Source organism: Procambarus clarkii, chromosome 41 (assembly GCF_040958095.1).
Source record: "Procambarus clarkii isolate CNS0578487 chromosome 41, FALCON_Pclarkii_2.0, whole genome shotgun sequence".
NCBI classification, from domain to species: domain Eukaryota; kingdom Metazoa; phylum Arthropoda; class Malacostraca; order Decapoda; family Cambaridae; genus Procambarus; species Procambarus clarkii.
The window spans coordinates 13,710,926-13,734,268 of NC_091190.1; the positions used below are offsets into that span (position 1 = coordinate 13,710,926).

The window sequence follows — 23,343 nt, forward strand, 5'->3', positions numbered from 1 at the left end:
TAACATAGTTTACTATTATAGTGAATCATGTGTACCAGTCAATGAACTGTGGTTGTATTCATTAAAAGTATATAAGCATCTGAATTATCAGGTACAGAAATAATTCTAAGATTTCTGTCAGACAAACATTAAGCCCAGAGTTAAAAGGCAACAGGCTGACAATCATACAGTATATTACAATATCACTTAAGTTTAAAGAATAAATCGGTCACTCATACCTGTCGGCCATCTAAGAGCTAACATGTAAAAGCTACATGAACACTAAATAATGTTCATCAATTTAACTTAACAATATTCTTTCACACAGACCATTCACACATTAATCTAAAAGGATTGTAACCAATAACCTACTATTTGGAAAACCGTAGTCAAAATAATGTACATGTATACCCCAGGCTGAGATCTTGAAACTGGTTTTCCTTATATTGATAGGAAATATAAATGCTTTGAAACACACTATTCAGGCCTAACTGAAGATTCAGGACATGAGCACAGGCCCAGTTGTATGCTGCTAGAGCATGGTCCCACTCACTGCCACAACAGCATATGGGTGTAGATATGCAAGATAAAACAATGCAGTAATACAATGTTGACAAATTAGGAAAATATATGTAGAAAAGCTTTACCCAAAATTCTCATAACTGTGATATTCTGAAGTTGAATAATTATAGGAACTGGACAGCTAAATTAGTATTAAATTATTCACCAAAGTCAACATTACATCATCAGCAGGTTACCACTTAGTTTATATGAAAGCACAATAATGTTTTTTAATATATCATAACCGAGGTATCATTTAACTGATTAAAGTTGAGAATTATAATTCCTTGTTAAGGCTTTAGCTATGCTAAGCCTTATTTGAGAATTTAAGTGTCAGTGAATTAAAAGCTTTGTCCACTGAATCTAGCTACCATATAAATTAGAATTTTACATCGTTGAAAAATATGGTATTCAGATAAAAGTATATTAATCATAAAACTTAAGTGCATTTTCTACAATAAGAACAATTATAAAAGAACACATAGTGATTACTAATACAATCACATCAACTCCAGATTGTATTAAACATGAAGGCCATCACAATGATGATAACCTTGGTGAACAAGGTCACCATCATCTTTGTTAAAATACGACATGGTTAAAATACGTTACTTTTAATGTGCTAGACAGTACTACTCCTTTTTCTCCTCCTCCCGATTATCTGTGATTGTTCCAACAATCTGAGCATATTCTGTCTTGTCTTCTGCTTTCACCTCGGTTTTCTTCTCAGGCTCTCCCTTGCCCAAATCCAGCTCTGCATACACCACCTGTAAAACAGTACAGTTACTACAAGTGTATAACTTTTGTCTACTCTATCTTATAAAATTTATAAGGGCAAGAAGAAAGTGAAGATTATATGGAAAACACTAGGAAAAAATATAAAAAATGCATAGGTGGGTAGGAGTGTGTACTGTATGTCCTTTTTTTTTCCTCTTTATCAACTGTTTGTTACTGTCACTACAGTATTTCTTATGTGGTGATCACATTGCTTTTGCTTCTATATTCTAGCTTTGCCATATTTGTGTGTGTGTGTGTGTGTTACGAGCAAGTTAATAAAAATCTTATCAAATTTAATTAATATCCATAAATTATGAACATCAGAAATGCTATAAGAGAAACCTTGACAGCTCATGAGTTCAAGAGTTCACTAGTGTCCTACCTCTTTTTTATCCATTGTATTTTGTTCATTATTTGCTACTGGTGAAACATTTTCCGTAGAAACTTTATCTTCGGTATGCTTGCAAAATAACACACACATTTATTAAATCAGAGAAATGGTAATTCACAGTGAAACTACGATCAACTAATGATCATTATTTTTATATATGTAGAGGTTAGGCAGGTTCGTATAAAGTATATTTCAAGCATTACTGCAAAATAATGAGTTAGTTATAATACACTAAAGCTAATATAGCACAAGGTGAAAGAGAGGGGAGGGGAAGAGAACAAAGTTCAGATACTGCACATTCATTAGCTTTCCATACCTCTCTATCATTAGCTGAATTGTGGTCAGAGTAAGAATTGATTGGTACAGTTTCTTCAGGCACTTGTGTTGTTTCTGGGGGCTTGCAAATAAAATATTATATTTAAATACAACCCAATAGCTATATAGCTTACAGAAACCTAGCCTCCTGTTAAGATAGCACTGTACTTAGAGTAATGATAAGGGTCATCAGACATTGACGTAAAAGGCAATTAGAAAGTAGAAATCTAAAAGTAGAAAGTAGAAAACTATTGAATTTGGACAAACTGGAAACGTTTTTGTACTGATATGCAAAGGAAACTTAACCTAACCTTCCTAGGCCTAACACACTATAGTATATATATGTGCTATACAAGAAGTACTACCTAAACGGGATGATGGGTTGTCCACAGAATGTCTAGCATGCACGTTAGAAGAGCCAGAGTATAAGGAACAGTAATGATTGTCTAAAAGGTTACAACACTTTCTGGGGGATCCCCTTGTGGTTCCTTGAAGTCATCTTGCAGAGATGGCAACCAACTACTGGGTTTTTGCTGCTACTTTCATGCCACAGATTCTGTCTGTGGATGCTTTGTGGGTTGAATTTGCTTCCTTGGTTCCCCATCTCAAGACTTGTATTTCTCAGGTCATCCACAGTGTCATTCGAATTCCATGGCTGATGTGACCTAGTAGTTGGAAGCTTGGTAGGCCAAACAAAATTCCAAAGCTGATGTGACCTAGTACTGTAGTTGGATGCCATCTTTGTGAGGCAGCTTCAGGGAGCCACAGGGTCCCATCCAGAAAGGCATTTCATTACATTCAACAAAGGGTTTATTAAGTACCAAGTGTCCTTTTTTGGCATGCAAATTGTCTAGTATTAAGTTAATAATTATTTTTAAAGTTTCTCAGATTATTTTAAATCTAAGCAATGAATGCACCTATTCAAACTTACCTCCTTCTCATCTGGACTTTGTTCCTTATATGGGCTGCCCTTGTTTTCATCCTTAGTTAAAGATTTCCTTTCAGTTTCTTCCTGCTTTGCATCCTGCATTTTCATAAAATCAAGAGGAAGTAGAGGAGATTAACAGGATCATATATTAAACTGGTAAATATGCTAGTTAGATTTGACATGCATTTACCAGATTGTAATGCAGTGGTAGAAATTAATTTAATGGTTACTGTAATTAATCATTAAATTAATTAGGTAATGATAACAGTATGATTAGGTAACGAGATTATTAGTGTATTTTTAATACTGTAATGTAAATAAACAAATACATTGTTTTCAATTAGGTAATAGGACTAGTACTATATTTTACTTACACTTTGCTTCTTCCATATCTAATGAAAATATTAGGTGCTTCAACAATTTAATTTAACCTTGACATGAGCAAGTGGGAGCACACCACTTCTGTATGTACACCATACATGCTTGTGTATATGCATACATACATTTTTCTTTAACCCTTAAATTGCTTGGTTAATTAAAAGACCTACATTGTGGTGCGAATGACAAAAAATAGTTCATCAAACTAATGCAAAAAAAAATTCCATTTCACAATTCAAGCACAGGTGGTAATTGCATATAGCAAATGCGGCAGTTTAAGGGTCAAGTAACAATGAAGCTGTTTTATACATGGATTAAAATCTTACCTGATCTTTCTTTGGTTTCTTGAAGACCTGTGTCAACTGTCCAAGGCGGTTCTTCAAATTGGCAGTGTGGGTTGTGTTAGGTCCTCTTGCACTCTCGGTGTCGCTGCTGAAACAAGCATGCATCAGTAAGAGGTCAGTGTTTGTGAAAGAAAGACTAGAAGAAAAGGGGTGTGCATCTAGATAACACACATCGGATCCATCTTGTGCAGTACTATATTAATGTTAATTTTGTAAGTTGCTTTGTGATTTCTAAACCTATCAAGGGAAGTGCATAATTATCGGGTGATTGCACATATCTGAAGTTTTAAATTACGACTTTTTATACCGAAAATGTGTAAATTAGTGGAAACGGTGATTGGTCCGATTTTGCCCAAATCCCCCTGCAGTTTTCAAAATGCGATGCCTATCGGAAATGTGTTTTTTGAACTGTATTTCTGTGTGGAATTCAGGGCGATTCCGCACAGTTGGCGGAGTGGTGGCCATGAGTGTACAAACCACTCTCAAATGTTTATACGCTTCTCAACTTTCTCACTTCCATTTTTGTACCATGTTATTCACTGTCGTATCAAATTGTTCGCAATATCATGGTGCGCATTATAAAACCAGTCCCATAATATGCGGAGATTAAATGGAATTTTTGCAAATTTATTAACAGATGACAGCATTGCTGTCATCGGGGCCTCTACATATTTTGGTTTTATGATGTCGAGATCCTCATCAGAACACGGAAGTGTTAGGATACGACTTTTTATACCAAAAAATATGGAAATTAGTGAGAACAGTGATTGGTCAGATTTTCTCCAACTCCCCCTGCAGTTTAAAAATACTATGCCTATTGGAAATATGATTCTTGAGCATTATTTCTGAGCAGAATTCAGGGTGATTGCATGTATTTTGAGTTTTAAGTTATGACTCGTTATACCAAAAATGTGCAAACTAGTGAAAATGATGATTTGTCAGATTTTGCCCAAATCTCCCTTTATTTCTGAGCCTTGTATACTGTACAGTACTTATTAAAAAAAAAGTAAAGCAATTTAATTGACAAGGAAGAAATTTTACAAGTTTAAGATGAAGCCAATTAATGTAAGTACAATAGAGAGCATGAGTCTAATGGTGTGCACTGAACAAGTTCATAAAATAATTGAGCAATGATAAATCAAGTCACTAATTTGAGAATGCACCAACATGTCTGTCCTAGCTCAAAATGGAAGTAGAAATATCTAATGGAGAACCCCGTAAGACCAGGTTAACTCAAACTATGCATTTAAAGAGGCAGCAATTGAATGAAGAGATCAGTTCAATGTCTTTGATCGGACATGGGCCACAAATTCTACCAGGCGTAGGCATAGTTGAAAGTAAGCAAAGGCTTCATCTACAGTAGCATGAGCAACCCACCTAATGAAAGTTTAAAAGAAAGACAAGTCACTTAAATGAATAATGAAGTCTCAGCCAGCCCAGATAATATACCAGAGGGTAAATGGGAAGTGTGCAACTTTTTGCTACTTTGTTGACATGTCCTACAATTAGGCAGGAAAACTAGCAGTTAGCGGAGCATTACTCAATATTTTGACGCCGCTGGTACAAGCAGCATTGGAGTCGACATCTGCACTGAAAATGAATGAGCCTACTAAAAGTCTTTTCTGGATAGCATAGAATATGCTCCAGTGTTTCCGCATGTCCCAATACAAATAGGTGTGGATGTTTGAAAAGATCCATTCTGTGCAAGAGTGTCTACGTGTCCCTGGCCGTTTGCTTTTATTCTTGTGAAGAGCAAGGCATTGTAACCAATTGGTATAGTTCAGAAATAAATGATTAAAATTTAAAATGAGTTTGACATGAAGCAGGAAAGAGAGATGGAAAAAATCTTGGTGAGAAAATATTAGTTTGCAAAATCAACAATAAATGGGGATATAATAATAATAATAATTCATTGTGTCGGGGGACAGGAAGCCAGAGTGTATTCATACAGGTTAGGCTTTTATCGAGATCCCCCAACTCCCCTCAGGTCGATTTACTGACCCCACCCAGGATGCAATCCCACAACAAGCTGACTAACTCCCGAGTATTTACTTACTGCTAGGTGAACAGGTGCATTAGGCGAAAGGAAATGTGCCCAACCATTTCTGTCCCGCCCGGGATTCGAACCCAGAATTCTTGATTGTGTGTCAAGAATGAACCCGACTGTACTACCAGGACCCTTAACCAAGTAGTAACCAAACACAACTTTCTTTAGAGAACACAAATAAAAATTTTCCAAGTACTCACTGTTCTTCCTTGGGATCTTTGCCCTCTTCTGGATCAGGTGAAGCAAGTGGAGCTGAACAGGATGCAAGACGATGACACGTAAGTATGGCAAATTTTATGTAAATGGTATATAATAATGCATGAATTACTTTTAAAGTGTTAGAATCAACAAATCAAGCTATGTTAGAAATTAAATATAATTTTTCTTATGTAAATGCTTTTATTTTTATACAGAATTAAATGTGTAATGTACTCATGCACTACAGCACAGGAATGTTTTCTGTATTATAATTAGAAGATACATCATGAGAGGATTTGATAAACTAAAAACGAATCCATTTAACATTTATTAAAATTCGTATAGGTCTACTTAAAATTACATGGGGGTAAAAACACCAAATACATTAATATGGATAGAGTTTTAAATGATCACAACAATGATCACAATCACCAAATTGTAGATTTCAATCTACACCTAACCCACAATTTACTTAGTTTTTGTGAAGGCGTTAAAGTTGTGGATGAATTGCATCAATAATATCCAATGAAAGTCATGTGCTTACTCGATTACTCTCGACCAAACAGCAAACCAGAACTTTAGATCGTTACCAGGGAAAAAAAAAACAATCTAATCATATGAATTAAGTCCTGTAACTGATTCAACTATAAATTTATCTACAATGGATCCAATTATGCGTTAAAATAGTAAATTTCCAATTTACATTACAAGACTGAGTATTTTGCAATCTAATAAAATACAAATGCACAGTTATTTACAATAAAAACTGATGAATATGAATCCTCTTAAAATTTCCTCATTAAATCTGAATGAAAATTGACAAGGCAAAATCTTGCCACATAATAACACAAGGATGAAGGACTAGATCATCCTTGTCTAAGTGTATGGGCAGACAACACAGCCAAGGCAGGTGACAGGAAGGGGGCACACCGGCTGCCTACAATGTTGTAGGAGGCACGTATCCCAGAGATCAACCAGTGGCTAATATGCCCTGCTGTCAACCTCCCCACAGGATGCCTTGTGAGCAGCATACTACAGGAAGCTCTTAGGGCTTCTCTCTGAACAAATCATTAACCATGTTAGACTGTACATCATTGGTTGAGCTGAGAGAGGCCTGCAACAGTGTCACAAGACCTACAGTATCATAAGAGAAGACTAGCAACAATGTCTCAAGAGACATGAAACAATGCTAAAAGAAATCTTGAAACAATGTCACAAAACTCCAATAATGTCACAGAATGAGGTACACTGTCACTAGACACCTGCAGCAATGTCACAAGAGACCTGAAACACTGTCACAAGAAGACATCTGCAACAAAGATATCTGTAACACAAAAACCTTGTAACAATACCATTGAAGACATTGGAGCAATGTCACAAAGGACCCAAGATAATGTCACAAGAGACCTGCAACAGTGCCACAAGACAATGCTAATATTGTCACAAGACCTGAAACAATATCACATGGTATACGTAACAATATCACATTGGACCAGCAATTGTCACAAAACGCCTGTGATATTATCATAAATTACGTGCAGTAATGTCACAAGACCTAAAACACTGTCGTAAGATACCAGTATTACAAGACCTACAACCAGTATTATAAAAGACTTACAACAATGTCACAAACAGACTTGCAACAATGTCATAAGCAAAAATTTGCAACAATATCATGAGGCCTAAATTCATTTGATGATATAAGTAAAGCTATGTGTGACCTGTGATACATAAAAATGGAATGATTAAAACAGCACACCTATTCAGCACTGAGGACTGGCAACATTGACAGTTAGACTAACCTGTGATTAGTGAACTCACATCTCAAGTGTATAAATATAATGCATTCTGCACTCACACATGACCACCCTTCAGAGCTTTATCCCTAGAAGATTTACAACTTTTCTAAGGCACAATAACCAACAGGTGCAGAGCAATAATTCCATGCAGGTCATTAAGGCTATGTCACCTGAGCTGTAACTAATGAAATGAGCCCAACTGGAATGCATCAAATAACTTCTATGCACTAATTAGTTAAGGTGATTTGGTAGTACTGTAATATCAACCCAAGACAAAGCCAGGTGATCAACATTAGATTTACAGTTTGTCCATAAAATATACCCCCCTTCCCACTCCACCCCCCTTACACACACACACACACACACACACACACTCACACACAACCTGATTTAGAGCCTGTACTATCACTAACTTCCTGAAATATTCAAAGCCCTCCACTATTCAGAATATGTGCACTGATTTTTTTCAGATGATGTTAAATAAGTATTGTTCTGTTCAATTCTGGTTATAATTCAGTTCCTGCTCACACATCAGTGTTCTTTTTTCCATTGATCTCTTCCACTTGAGTATGTTCCAAGTTTCCATTGCCATTGGCCACTGTGTTGTCGGTCTTGCCGTTGACATGGTCTGTAGAGGCCTTAACAGCTTCGTTGGCTGTGCCATTATCAGTTTCGTTGCGCTCAGGATCTTGGATGTGGGCTTTACTCTCGGCACGCGAGGCTGTGGCAGACCGGGCCAAGGGTTAGTCAGGCAAGTGCTGGGCAAAAGTTGTTGGAAAGAAGGGCTTGCTATGTGCCACCTGTACTATACTAACACTTAAGCACCCCCACAGGCTACTTTCAACACTACTATATACATTCAAGAAAGAGGACAGGTGGCATCATTTGAAAAGTTGATATACTGAGCATTAAAATAACTTGTAAGTTAGAAGTTGATCTTTTGAAAAACTAACCACAAAAACCATAAAAAATGCAAATTTGCTACTGACAACCTTTACCTTGAATGGCAGATTGATAACAAGACTAAATAAACGTCACATTAATAAGTTGCAATCAAGCCTTTTAACTAAGCCATACATAAACTATTAACATGATTAAGTGAAATCTTGCAAAAAGAGCCAACATTACAAAAATTATACTAACACAAAGTAGCAAAGTGTTAATAGCATCTAATTCTAAGATTGTTTATCTTAAAAATAATGCTATATAAACTGTTAACCTGTAATTTTGAAAATTGAAAGCAACAAAAGAAAAATTTGGCAAATAAATGCTATAAATTCATTGCAAATAAAAAGCAAAGATTATACCACTTAAAGACAGTGAGTAAAAGATTTTTATCCCTGCACCAGAAAATACCAGAGTCCACAAAAGATTACAGTAACCCACTCACTGCTGAAACGTCAGTAGCATTTTCCTTAAACGGTTAAAAACTTTATGGCAACAGCTTGTGCAATCCCATCAGTGAAGCTGCATGTTTATTATAGTGTCAAATGAGGCAAAATTAAGATATTTAAGCCAATGTCTGACAGCCAAAGCACTTGCCTTTCTCTGCCCAAATGTTTGACCTATACAAAGGCCAAACCAAACAAAGGAGTCATATTGTACCATATGTTAAACTGGGATTCCTGTAATCTAAATTCAAGATAGTCTACATATCACTCATGATGTATCTACTAAGTTTACCTTCACATGGTGTGACAGATGTAATCTTTACATGCTTATCATGCAAGTTGTCTGGCTTTAATAAACTGCTACTAAAAGTTCTTAATTAACTTCAAACTAAAATTGAAAATATATGCACTTTAATTAAAATTAAAAAGTATACAGTACTCTGAATCAACAGATGCAATGTTTCTAGAAGAAATAAAGCAGCTTATATACCATTACCACTTTACATAATACATAAAGAAATCCTTTGAGAGAAATAAGGTAAAGCTATAAAAGGGAGAGATATTTCATATTCAAATTTAAAATTATAATTAAAATCCCAAAAGGTTTGCAACATGCATAATACTGTAATTCAATATCAACAGCCAGAACGTACATGAGCTATCAAATGCCTCTTGTACTAATATGGTCCATGCAAAGGTTCATGTACTCTAAAAATATGAATCATAACAAAGCCTTAAAAAATGAACATCATTCTCACATACAGTAACACAAGGACCATCATTCTCACAATACAAAATACAAAAATAATGATCACCTTGAAGCTAATGGTGAGTTTTGCTTGCTTAATTTTTCTATCACTACAAATGCAGTAAAACCCTGCCAGTAAATACAATTTCCTCATTCATTAAATAATTTCATTTACTATTACTGTGGTTAGCAATGACCCTGGCAGAAACTTACCCGAGTATAAATATGTAGGATACGATCAAGTTTAGGTACTACAAGATATATGGAGATTATCTTGAAAGTAAAATCTCAATTTATTCCAACTGCTGAATTTAATTATGAAATAGTTTTAAGGCATTATTTAATACAGCTTGAATGCTCTTCATTGGGATGCCAGAATTAAATCATTTATCCACCTTTGCAGTACAGTACTCTACTTATATTTTATAAAATGGAAAATTGTAGATTCAAACCATAATAAAATAAATAATTTACCAGGATGTCTGTTGGAATCTAGGCCAAATGTATTCCTTAATACAGGTAGTGGTATGGGTGTTAAAAGGTTCACCAAGTGCAGTACCTATCACTGCTCACCATGCCAGATTTCTGGGGGGAGCCCCGTCGGCTCCCCGGAGCTTTACCGGCTGATATGCTAATGTCAGACTTTGGCATCAGTCATGTGTATGGAGTTCTAGGGCCTACCGGGGACCACGAGCCAGAACCTGGCCCCCTCAGAGAGGCAAGGGGAGCAATGGCCTATAGAAACCCCCGTGTGGTTGGAAGCATTCTATGTCTGCCATCGACCGGGTCAAGCATCCAGAAAGGTAAGCATTCCAAAACAAACCCCTATTCTGGTGAAAATTGCTACCTAAGCCGAACTAGTGAATAGAACTCTTCAACAGAAAACACGGAAACTAGTATGACGTCATACGTCACCGCGCCGCTGTCTGCGCAGCTCCCCCCTCCCCGGGAGGGGGAAGGGGGAGCCCCAGACCTCCCACGCCGGCTATCCACCCATCAGTTCTTCGGCTGATGCTATAGGCAATGGTTATGTGCTCCGGCTCCAGTGGTTGTTTCAGCACTGTACCTAGAGTGTGGTGTCTGTTTTCTAGGTGGTGCGTGAGCCGGGTGTGATTCTTCAGTACTCGGGCTGCATGCGCCTAGGGTTCCCTTCCCTAGGTGCCCTGTAAGTACTGCCCTTGGGGCTTGGGGCCACCTTCCACAAGTTCCTTGGGTCCTGCCCCTGCTTGGCCGTTTACCGCTTGGTTTTCGGCCGCTCTTTGTGTGCTCGGGTGTTCTGTCTCCCTTGTTCGCCTTAGAGTAAGGGGCAGTGTTTGCACTGGTGGGGCGCGGGGTACTGTGCAGCTTGTCTTTACCAATCATAGCGGCCGGCTCTGTTCCGCTTGGGTACGCTGTCCTCTTGCGGGGTTTTCTTTTTCTTTTGTTTATATACCTGGTGGGGGGGTCTGCCTTCGTTCTTGCCCCTTGTGTCCCTTGTGTTCTGAGTATTTCTGGTGGTACCCCCTGCTAGGTCCCCGTGAGTGTACACGTCCCGGGGGTTCAGCTCTTAGAAAGTTGTTTGGTAGCTTGGGTGCCGGTTAGCAGTACCCTGCCTGGGATTACCTGAGCGCGAGTCCTCTTAAAGTAAACGCTCGGGACCCTGGGAAACCCCTGGGGGCGCGCGGGTCCGATGGATGTGACCCCAGAGCCCCCCCCTCGCTTCCAGCGAGTTTGAGGGTTGCTCTCACCTTTTGTCTCTGGGTGACTCTCTGTTTTGCCTCCGTCTGCTGCCTGTGGGGTCGGTGACACCTTCGACCCGGTGTCCTGCGAGTTTGGTTGCTCGTTGTGGCTCGGTTACCCAGTTGTGCTGACAAAGCGGGTGCGGGCAGCAGGGGCGTTGCACTTGAGCCTTGGTGGTGGCAACGTTCTCGTGGTTTCCTCCCCGGGAGCCCCGGGGCTGCCCCGTTGTATTTCGTTTTGGGACTTGGGGGTGTTGGTTGCTTCGGTTCCATCCACGCCCCCTTGTCTTTCCCCTGGTTCACCCTTCCTGCCTGTATCCGGTTCCTTACCGTCTGTAGGTTCAGGGCGGGGTGTTTGGTGGTGTTGAGACTCGGGCAGTCTCGGGGAATTCCCCTTCCGGGGTAGTGACGGGGGCATTTGGGCCTGTTCCTCCAGCCGTGTTGTATGAGTCTGCCAGTGGGCTCCCTTCCTTAGTGTTTTCACGGCTGCCCCGGTTTTCTGGTACGGCCGGGGCTTTGGGGGAACGGCTCGGCCCCGGGGCCTGTCGTGTAGGTTCCCGGGGCTGGGGAGGGGCTGACTTGGGGGGGCCTTGGCCCCGTTAGACCCCGTGGGGGGTTTTATCCCCCTCTCGGCGGGGCTTGTGGTTACGCGGAGTGGGGTCTTTCCTCCCCACTCGCCGTACGTGCTGTTGGACGTCGGCCCCTCCCCGGGCTCGGTTCCTTGGCCTTTGAGTCGGTTGGTTCCGTCCTGTGGGTGGATGTTTCCTCCCCCGCTTTTTGGGACGGTGTTTTTGTCATGTTTCCCCGTTCGATGGGGTTCTGCGTGACTTTTGATCTCGGGTGCGCCTGCGCCTTCGTGTGCCTTCGGGACTAGTGTTGGCTTCTGTGTTCTCGAGGGTACGGGAAGGTTTTTCGCTACTTCCCGCATTATTGGAACGTCTGTCGGCTCCTAGTACTTGTCGCCCTGTTGGGCTACTTGTCGCCCGGTTGGGCTACTTGTCGCCCGGTTGGGCTACTTGTCGGCCGTTTGGGCTACTTGTCGCCCGTTTGGGCTACTTGTCGCCCGTTTGGGTTCCCTTTTTTTGGGCTCTTTGCTTCTTTGGCCGGTTTTATTGTTCCTGCTTCCTCTTTTGGCTCTTTTTCTCGTGCAATAGTCCTGGCTGGCGCCTTCCCGCAGGGAGGGTGTGCGGTTCGGCCTGCGTGTTATGCGCATGCGCCGTGGAGTTTGTTTTGGTCTGGGCGATGGTTCAGTGCTGGGGTTTTGCGCCCTTTTTTGCTACAGTGCTTCGCCTCTCGTTCTTCTCCCTGGCTGCGGTATGTGCCCCTTTGCGCCAGGGGTGTCCTGGTTCCCAGTTGTGGGGAGGACACCGCGGTTTTCTGTGTCATGGGTGTGGACCGCCTCCTTCGCCTCTCCCTGTTCTCCTGCGGGTCCGGCTCTGGCGTCTTCACCTGGCGGTGCTCCCAAGTTCTTCTGGGCACGGTTGAGTCGTGTCAAGTTCGAGCCACCATTCGCCGGGTGAGTTTCTGCGGTCTGGCGTCTTTTGGCCGGGCGCTGGATGCGGCGGTGTTCATATACCTGTCTTTATTTAGGTATAATTTTGTACGACTGAGACCGTTCGCACACCAGTGACTGTCCCTTTATCACCCCTTCCTGTCCCCCTCATGTGCATGTCCAACCCATGCTGGAGTCGTTCAGGGGACCCTCCTTTTTTAATGTTGAGGTGTGGGGGTTGTAGGGTTGGTTCTGTACTCACCTGGTGAGGCTCCTGGCTGTGCTTGCAGGATTTGAGCTCTGGCTCTTGGGTCCCGCCTATCTGGTAGAACTTGCGGGATAGTACCAGTGGAGTGCAGTGGTGCTATTGGCACTTTTGGGGAACACTGTATTACCATCAGTGGTCTGTGCTTGTTACACGACCTACTTGCGAGCATAAGCCTTCTTGCTGGTTCGTCCGTGGACTTCCAGGGCGCACTGGCCTGTTTTCGTATGGCAGTTCCGGCCCGTCCTGGTTGTGGGGGTATGTGGGCCGGTGGACTGCTCCTAGCAGCTGCCTGGTGGGCCATCCTCTGGCCGGTCTGGCCTGACCTTGGGCCGGGCTTGAGGTGTAAAAGAGCTCCCAGTACCTCATCCAGCAGGTATCGAGCGGGGTTTCTCCGCCGTCGGTCGCCTGGTGCAGGTTTCTGGGCCTGCAGGGTTTTGTCGTGTCTCAGTTGGCCCTGTCTGGGGTCTGCCTGCTCCGTTCTCTGCCTTTGCAGAGGGGAGTTGCTATTTACATGTTGCACGTTGCAGTGGTGCCTGTTGCTGCTGCTGCTGCACGTGAGCATTGGTACCGTGTTTCACGGTGGCGTGTCCTTGTTCCTGTGTCCGGTTGTGGAGTGGCGCTTTGCTGCCGTTTTGTGCCTGGGGATTGCGTGGGGTTTTTGTCCCTGCCTGATTGTCCACCCCTGGTTGTTCTTCTGGTTTTTTTTTTTTTGTGCTTCTGCTCTTTCTTCCTGCCACTTCTGCAGCAGGAATGTTCTGCGTGTGTTCTTAGGCGTTGGTCAGCCTGTGTCCTGTGATGTGCTTCTTTGTCTCGGTCTGTTGCAGTTGTTCGTGCCCCTTGGTTCGGGTCCTGTTCTGGCGGCGACCCTTCCGCCTTCTTTGGTTTTCCTAGCTTGCCCTGCCGGTTGTTGTTGTTTTATTTTTTTGGGGGGGTTCTTGCGATGTCTCGCATCGGACCCGTCGTTTCTGAACTCCTGGCGGGCTTGCATGCTTCGGAGTTTTTCTGTTCGGCAGACGTTCCATCTCCTTGTGCCGCCTGGGTTTCGGTGGTCGCGCCCGAGATCTTCTCGCGGCTCCGCCTTTTTCCTGGGCTCGGGGGGGCCTTGTCGGGGCTGCTTATGTTCTGCCTCGTGGTCTCGCCTCCGGTTGGTGGTCGGGTGGCTTCGTGGTAGGTGTCCCACCTGCGTGCTTTCTTGGCGGCAGTATGGGGTATTTTGGCGGTCCTTCCTTTTCCTGTCCCTTCTTCGGTGGGTCCTTCTTGTTGGCTTGGTTTACTCTCGGCTTGGTTTTCTAGTGGGGGTTGGGGGCCGTCGTCTTGCCACATACTGTCGCCTCTTTTCGTGCGGCGCAGGCGGAGCCGCTTCAGCTTGCTTTCGGTCTTGGTGTTGCTTCTGCACCGTTAGTCAGCTGTCTTGTGCGTCATTTCACCTCCGGCCTGTTCGTGCGCCGCTTGCACCATCCTGGTCTCTGGTCAGCGTGCTCTATCTTCTCCTCGGTTGGTAGTGCCCCTTCGGTTCCGGTGTGTTTTTTCGTCGGCTCTTTCCTTTGGGCCTTTGCCTCTGGGGGTCGGTTCGCTGTGTTTTCTTGCTCCTTCGGTTTTAGCGTTTTGGTTGTTTGATGGCAGCAGTCTCCATCTTTTCTGGCGCGGGGTGGGGCTGCTGCATTCTGGAGGGGTCCAGGGTTTGTTGGTGCTTTGTTGGTCGGGCCGGGGGTGTGTCGTTTTTGTGTTCAGTGGCGGCCCTCTGCTGTTGTTTGCGTGCCACGGCGTTTGGGTCCGGAGCGCGTTTTGCGTTGATCCGGTTCTGTTCTTCCCGGTTCGCGGGTGATGGTGTCCCGGGTGGTCAGCCGTGTTCTTGCGGCTAAGCTGCCTGTGTTCTTCCCTCATGCCTGTGGCGTTCGTGGCTTCGCTGCTCTCGCTGCCGTCTGGGCGACGTGGCCTTGCAGTCTTTCGGGCATGGATTTTTGGTGTTCGTGCAGGGGCCTTGCTGCTCGTGGTTCTCGTGTTGTTCCCGGGATTTTCGGGGCTGTGGCGCCTTGGGTTGGCGTTTGCTGCCGGTTGTCTCGCCTCCTTGGGGGGTGCGTGGTGTCCGCCTCCCGGTTTTGTCCCTTTGACCTTCCTCTGTGGGTAGTTAGCTCCGGGGAGCCGACGGGGCTCCCCCCAGAAAACCAGCGTTGAATGTAATGAAACGCCATTTTCTGGGTGAGACCCGGAGGCTCCCCGGCAACCCTCCCTCCCTCCGGTCGGCGTTTTTCGCGTGTTTTGACATCCAGCCTCAGAACTGATGGGTGGATAGCCGGCGTGGGAGGTCTGGGGCTCCCCCTTCCCCCTCCCGGGGAGGGGGGAGCTGCGCAGACAGCGGCGCGGTGACGTATGACGTCATACTAGTTTCCGTGTTTTCTGTTGAAGAGTTCTATTCACTAGTTCGGCTTAGGTAGCAATTTTCACCAGAATAGGGGTTTGTTTTGGAATGCTTACCTTTCTGGATGCTTGACCCGGTCGATGGCAGACATAGAATGCTTCCAACCACACGGGGGTTTCTATAGGCCATTGCTCCCCTTGCCTCTCTGAGGGGGCCAGGTTCTGGCTCGTGGTCCCCGGTAGGCCCTAGAACTCCATACACATGACTGATGCCAAAGTCTGACATTAGCATATCAGCCGGTAAAGCTCCGGGGAGCCTCCGGGTCTCACCCAGAAAATGGCGTTTCATTACATTCAACGCTGGTTTTTTGCTTCACAAATTGGCAAAATGATCATAGTTCTAGCTAAATTTACATAAAAATTTGTTGCCCTCCTACCTGAAGATATTATTTGACATAAAATGTTGTACATCCTGATAAAATATTTATATATGTATATGAATCTATATGTACAACTCATTTACTTGCTTGATGAAAGTTTTATATTCAATATGAATATACCCAAATTCATAGTTTTGGCAATGGCTCTATGAATTTATCTTCAATATTTGAGTTTATCCATGTGTTTTTATCCATATAAATACTCAACTATTTTTATTCTTTACTGTGCTTATATAATGTACCTTTGATGGGTTGAGACTTCAGCCAAGAAACCTTGGCTAGACTGATCTCATCTCTCAGAATACTCCACCAGGAACCCCAGGACACTCAACAAGGGAACCCTAGGCACAAAATCAAAAGACCCAAAGCACACACCCAGGGGAACTCCCCTTCCTAGAGCAAAAGGTTCAGGACATAGATCCCAGTAACCCAGAGCACCTGGGTGACAAGCAGACACGGTAAAAGACCATGAAGCCAGGGCACACACAGCACACACATAATGCTTAAGGCTGGGAATGTTTGTGAACACAACACCAAGGAGGCAGAACTCATCAGGAAATATAAGTGTCCAAGGCAAACCAGATAAGCGTGAAGGGCATACCTGTAGCCAGTGTGGACACAGCCCGTCCTCCAAAAATGGGGAGGTAAATGTACAGAGCCCCATAAGTGCAATTATGTACTATGTATAACAGTTAAGAATTGTACTTATTTACACTAAGCATTAAATTGTACTGTCAAATATAGTGAATATTTAAGTTTACCTCAAAAGCTGAATAGAAAACCACGACCTAACCTAACCGTCTTAGTTTGTGAAGGTAAGAATTTTATTGCATCTTAGTTATAACTACTACTTAACCTATAGCTATATTGATATTACAGTTTTATAAAACAAATAAAACAAAACTAAAATATTTCAATAAATTGTAAAGTAACTTGGGATATTTTCAAATTTTGTATAAAATCTCTATTGTTTAAAAGTGAAAAATAATAATAATGTTATCCTAATATTTAAAACTTGTTTATAGCAACTGAGCTTTAAAATTTCATCTTAAAATTTTAAGTGTCCTAACAGAAAACAAGGAGATTTAAATCAGGGGAGGGGGATGGGTAAATGTAACAGTCCCATAAGTGCAGTTATGTACTATGTATAACAGTCAGGAAATGCACTTATTACACTTAGTATTAAAACGTACTGTCAGTTCGGAGGATGGGTTGGTGAACGACAACTGAGAATGGAGCTCCAACACATAATAGGGAGGACAGAGAGGAGGCAGGACCTCAAACCCTACAAAATAGGAAATTAAACAGCTGAATGGTAGGAAGGAAAACTACAAGCCCCTGGAAATCAGATGGAATATTCAAGCCTAGACAGGCAGAAATGTGCTCCAAGGGTCACTCAACGAAAAAACACAGGAAAAAGGACCTGCAACCCAGGGCAAAGCAGGTAAGCTGAAATAAGCCACTGCCACCCACCCCCCCCCACCCCCAAAAAAAAAAAAAGATATTGAAGTTGCTGCCTCCAGAAGCTGCAAGCACAATAGGCACAAAATTTGTCTTTAGTTTTAAATGAAACATGGCTAATGAAAGACTTCACCCACTTATATACTCTAGCTAAAATGTGACCAATCACAATATTTGACAACAAAAAGGGCAGAGGTACTGCGATATAATATTAAAATAACTTTATCTTTGTATGCTCAATTTGCAGTCGGTAACTTAACTGACTACCTGCCATAAGCATAAATACCTTAAGAATAATGGTGCTACCTTCCTATTCTTGCTGAGGCAACTAGAGATGATGCTCCTCAGGTCAATTCAAACTTTAATCAATTCTTGATTATCCTTTTTTTTCAAGGCCAAGTATACCAGAAATTGCATTTTTATAAATAAACAGTTCTATAGACTATGAGAAAAAAAAGTAAACATTCTATATCCTGATCATGTTTGCAAAATAAGCTTACTATGAAAAAATGGGGCAAAATGTCTTGGCACAAGCATTGGTAATGCTAATAATAGCCTAAGTGTGAAAATATGTATAAGCAAAAATATTCAAAGCTCCATTTACTTACAGTATTAGGTGCAGCCAAAATACACAACTTCAAAAAATTACATAAATTAATGCACGTAGGAAAAAAAAAAAGCTATATAATGCTAATTTTTACCTCTGTGATGGCAGGAGGAATCGTTGGATGGCATAATACGTCATCTTTGAGAGGCTAAAAAGTAATTACTGTGTATCAAGATGCGAAACCTGTGACATGTGAACGATCAATATAAATATAGCCCCTAAAACTAAGTACGCTGCGCATCATTCAGGTCCATCTATACTGTACTGGCTTTTTCCATGAGGAAAGAGGCAATTTCTTCTTTAATAACTAATGCCCGGACAAAGTTTAGGCTTTTGCTATAACTTTAAGTGCTGCAATCAACCCTTAAACATGTACTGTATAACCTAATAAAGTTCTTAAATTTTATTAATTTAATTTTTTCTTCTTTGCCACAATAAACTTTCATAGCAGGAGAATCTAATTGTATACAGCAAGGAATAACAAAATGATCAAAGTTGGGAACCTCAAAGTCTAGCTGCATGTCTGTAAGCTATGTATATGGCACTATAACTCATGCAACATATTTCATGGTGTTATTACTCTCAGCTGAATTTATAAATTGTAGTTTACCGTGTTTATCATTTTATTCAAATTTTACGATTTTGTGTATGGATGTGAAAATGGTTTTTAATTATACAATATCTGCATTTCTGGATTTATGGCTTATATCAGCTATAAAGCAGTGGCACATGAACCAAATAAATTACGGAAATTAGTTTATATATTAATAATTCATTAACAGCCCTTCATACAGGTGCTTATGAAAAAAGAGCCTCGAGGCATCCCTACCTGAGCATGTTGTTACAATCTGTTCTATAACCCCTTATGTCCTCATTGGGGACCTACACCTGTATGCAATCCTCCATTTTTCCTTGGTCTATGCCCCATATTTATGAGTTTTGCCTTATCATTTGTCACAACCCCATGTCTTTGCTTCTCTATGATAGTTCATGGTTATCAGTTCATATTATCAAAAATACATCAATCGTACTTAATAGCCAGAACGCACTACAGTACTTGGCTTAGTATGCAAGGCCCAAATTTGCCTAACAGGCAAATTTTCCTTATTAAATTATGTCATCCAAAAGACATTAAATTAATAAGCTTAAGAAACTGTGGAAACCCAGGTCAAGTGTTTTAGGCATTCCTTTAAAAATCTTAAACTTCTGGAAACTGTTGAAATTTCTAAAGAGCTGAGCATGAAAGAAGATAGGAACATTGTAAAGGTTTTCAGTTTAGGCAAGTACAAGAGGGGCGAGAACAACTACTGAAGGTAATATTCACAAAGACAGTAAAACGGAACATTTTAGGGATGGAGAGCATGCTCTTACAGTAAGAGGACTACAATGTAGTATTTATCCAAGAGGAATATGATAAGGGAAGAAAGAGAGGCTGCAGAATGAGACGAAAGCACAGAAGGGGAATGGGGAAGCCCACACTCCCCAGCTTGATAACCCCAGGTCAACTACAACAGCAGTATAAATCATTTCCCTCCCCACCCTTTCCTAACCCCCTGTTCTACCATGTATTCAATCCTCATCACACTCGCCTTCACTTTTCCTGAGCATGAGCTACACCCCTAAAGTCCCTAAAGCAGTGGTAAATCATGCCCAGTATCCCCTCCCTCAACTCTCCAAACCCAATCATCCCCACCTCACCACATACTTCACACAATGAAAAGTCGTCCAAGCCAGGGGGACATGATGACAAATTGAAAGTGAGAATGCAACAAAAAAGAATTTTGCTTTGAAGCCATATACACCAATATTGACGGAATTACAAACAAAAGCAAATTAAAAAAATGTACAACTGAGGATATAACCCTGATGTAATTGCATTCACAGAAATGAAACTGTCAAGAATCATAACTAATGCAGTCCTTTCCCAAGACTACCATGTAGTGAAAATGGAAACCAGAAGAGGAGTTGCCTTCTTGAGGCAAGTAGCACTTGAGGACTTTGAAATAACTGGAGATGAAGTAAAAAAGCACCTGATGGAGCTAGACCTGACTAAGGCTGTGAGACCAGATAAGATATCACTATGGATAACAAGAGGAGGAGCTGAAGCCTTGTGCTGGCCACTTATTACAATATATAACAAGTCACTGGAAATAGGAGATCTGACAGTTGTAACATGGCCAATTTAGTGCCAATAAACAAAAAAGGAAAGCAGACAGGAGGCAATAAATTACAGACCTGTGATCCCTTACTTGCATATCATGCAAAGTGATGGAAAAGATAATAAAAAAGCTAGGGCTAGTAGAACATTATGAGAGAAGGGACTTATGCTGGTGTTAAGGGAACTTAACACCAGCATGGTTTCAGAGATTTGCAAATCCTGCCTTGCAAAACTTGATGAATGGGCAGCTGAGATCAGACAAGATAGAGAAGGGTGGGCAAATTTTATATTCTTGGGCTGTCAGAAATTCTTTGACACAGTCGATTTATGCACAAAATAATGAAACATACAGTAGTGACAGGGAAGGTTCTCCAGTGGATAAAGAAATATTTCTGCAACAAGAAATGATGAGTCAGTGTAAAGAGATCTCAGAGTGGTGGGATGTTACCAGTAGCTTTCCATAAGGGTCGGCTCTTGAGCAGATTCTATTCCTAATGTATGTGAACGACCTACCAAAGGGAATAAATTCCTTCCTCTCAAAGTTTGCTGACGATGCAAAACTTATGAGGATAAATACAATGGAAGACTGCATGAAACTACAAGAGAATCTGGACAAAGTGAAAATTTGGTCCCTCAAGTGGCTACAAGAGTTCAACCCTAGCAAATGCAAATTAATGAAGCTGGGTACAGGAACTCTGAGACTGGACACAAGATATCATATGGGAGAGGAAATCTTATTGGGAGCCAAGAGAAAAAAAAACTTAAGATCATATTACCGCCAAGCTGTCACCAGAATCCCAAATCAAAAGAATATCATCAGCAGCATACAGAAGGTTGGCTAATATAAGAACTGCCTTTAAGAGTCTGAACACAGATGTTCAGAATCTTGTACTGTATATTGTTTATACTGGACTAATTCTGGAATGAGGTCTTTAATCTCAAACACAAAACAAAGCTTGGGAAAGATCAAAGGTATGCCATCAGACTAGTCCCAGAGCTGTGAGGTATGAGCTATTAGGCAAAACTAAAAGCCTTAAACCTCAAATCACTGAAAGACAGACGAAAAAGGGAAGACAATTACCATATAAAATACTCGGGGGAATATACAGGGCAGACAAGGCCAGACTATGTAGCATGCTTTAAGAACAACTGCAAAATGCATGGTCATTTAGCTAGTTAGAAAATGTTCCCTAAAAAATGGTATAGTCTATATACATACGTGCATGCATGCATACTTATATTGTATGATATTTAATGTTAATTGTTTTATATTATGGTTTAGTAGTGCCAGAAGTCTATTCCTCTCGCTACTGTCAAGTGGCTAGGGTTTACTGCAGTCACTGAACATTGTAATCAAATTTACTTTCTTAGCAAAAGTTTAGACCTCACCATGTGAAAAACACTAAATGTATCAGCATTACAAGTCTAATTACTAAACAAAAGCCCACAAACACATACACAGCTGCAAGAGTATAAGCATCATACATTACGAACACTATAGAGTACTGTACTTACCAAAGCAGAACATCTGTCGATACCGTGCATATCCTGCAGCACCCACCGCCGCTACAACTATCACAAGGACAATTATGATGCCTGCAACTGCTCCTCCACTTAGGGCATCTAGGGTTAACAAAGATTACAAAATGCTATATAAAATATATAAAATAGGGAGGTATATATACTTCAGAACAAAATAAAATGTGAAGTTAATACACCTCTATTATACAAATATATATTATGCTTCTTTATAAACCACTAAAGACACAAAATAAAGTCAATGAATGAATGACAAATGTAAGTCGGTGCTAACTTCATACGGTACTTAAGCACAGCTAATGCTAAATACAATTTAATGATCTTAAGACTAAAGAAACTTACTGCCTTTGTAGTATGCATGCCAGATGAAAAGAAAAATAATGCAAGGAACATGCAACGTAAATCATGCAACAGTAACCCTCTGTAGATGGTAAGACTCTGAGGAAAACCATAGTGTCAGGTAGTTTTTGTGAACTGTTTTCTATAAAGAATTTCATCGTTGCCTTGCTCCTTTACGACCCAGCCTAATCTTTCTCTTTCTTTTGCATTCACCCTTGCTTAAGAGTACAGTGTATGAATTTATGATTGTATGTACTGTTCATATGTAAAAACACAAATATAAATATACTAAACATACATATAGTATGGTATACATGGGCTAGGACATAAGTATTCCACATTAATTAAATGTTAATAGTGTACTGCAATTTTATTAAAAGGGAAAAAGAATGTTTTGGGAGGTGTCTGAAATATATCCTCCCCCCCCTTCCCCCCCACCCAGCCCACAGTAAAGTTACTTTGAATTCAATTGGTGACTTGGTTTTTGGATGGTGTTTTTTTAGTGAAGCATCAACTTTTAAAATAGGGGAAAGTTGTACTTTAGAAAATTTTAGGCTACCTGTACACAGTATGCCAACACATGGAAAAATAAACTATCTTCATTACCCAGAATGACTGATTCTTCTGTATACCTTCCGGGTGCACCCATTTTTCAATGCATTAATTTTGAGCATATGTTTAGCACAATCAGTATACTGTACTGACTAATACTTAAAATTATTGGCAGTCAGTGAGCCTAGATTGAAAAAAAGCTTACTTTGCTGTTTTAATTTTAGATTTAATATGGATTTTCAGTCACTGTATTTGAGAAAATGCACCCAGTGGGAACTGTTGGTTGAAAGTGATTGATATTACACTGCTTATATATATATATATATATAACACCGATTCCTTTAATCAACAGTGTCCACTGGGCAGTTGGCCTTCAATGTGCAAGATGACATAAGGCAAGAGTGTGACACAGTACTGGAATGTCAGGCAGTATAAATACACCAGGTACAATAACCAAGATGTGAAGCTCTACTAAAACCGTAAACTGTGTAGCTGACGGCTGGCTGACTGTACAGTAACAGTTGTTGATTTTTATATCATTTATAATATGGTATA

At 41.2% G+C, this 23,343-nt stretch overlaps 1 protein-coding gene across 14 annotated transcripts in view; it reads right to left on the reverse strand.

Annotated features, from left to right (window-relative positions):
• Nucleotides 1-23,343, reverse strand: part of Fas3 (fasciclin 3) — an 875,420-nt gene that overhangs the window by 181 nt on the left and 851,896 nt on the right. For 6 of the 14 annotated variants that reach the window (XM_045746864.2, XM_069339367.1, XM_069339365.1 and 3 more), the window contains 7 exons: nt 21,874-21,981; nt 5,921-5,972; nt 3,656-3,761; nt 2,955-3,047; nt 2,025-2,105; nt 1,700-1,777; nt 1-1,307 (listed from right to left, as the gene is read on the reverse strand). The exon at nt 1-1,307 is cut by the window's left edge. In XM_045746864.2, the coding sequence (XP_045602820.1) occupies nt 1,173-1,307; nt 1,700-1,777; nt 2,025-2,105; nt 2,955-3,047; nt 3,656-3,761; nt 5,921-5,972; nt 21,874-21,981 (653 nt within the window). In that variant the 3' untranslated portion in view covers nt 1-1,172. Of the gene's footprint in view, nt 1,308-1,699; nt 1,778-2,024; nt 2,106-2,954; nt 3,048-3,655; nt 3,762-5,920; nt 5,973-6,230; nt 8,439-21,873; nt 21,982-23,343 lie in introns of those variants that run through there. The other 8 variants (XM_069339371.1, XM_045746872.2, XM_069339370.1 and 5 more) reach the window with 5 other exon arrangements.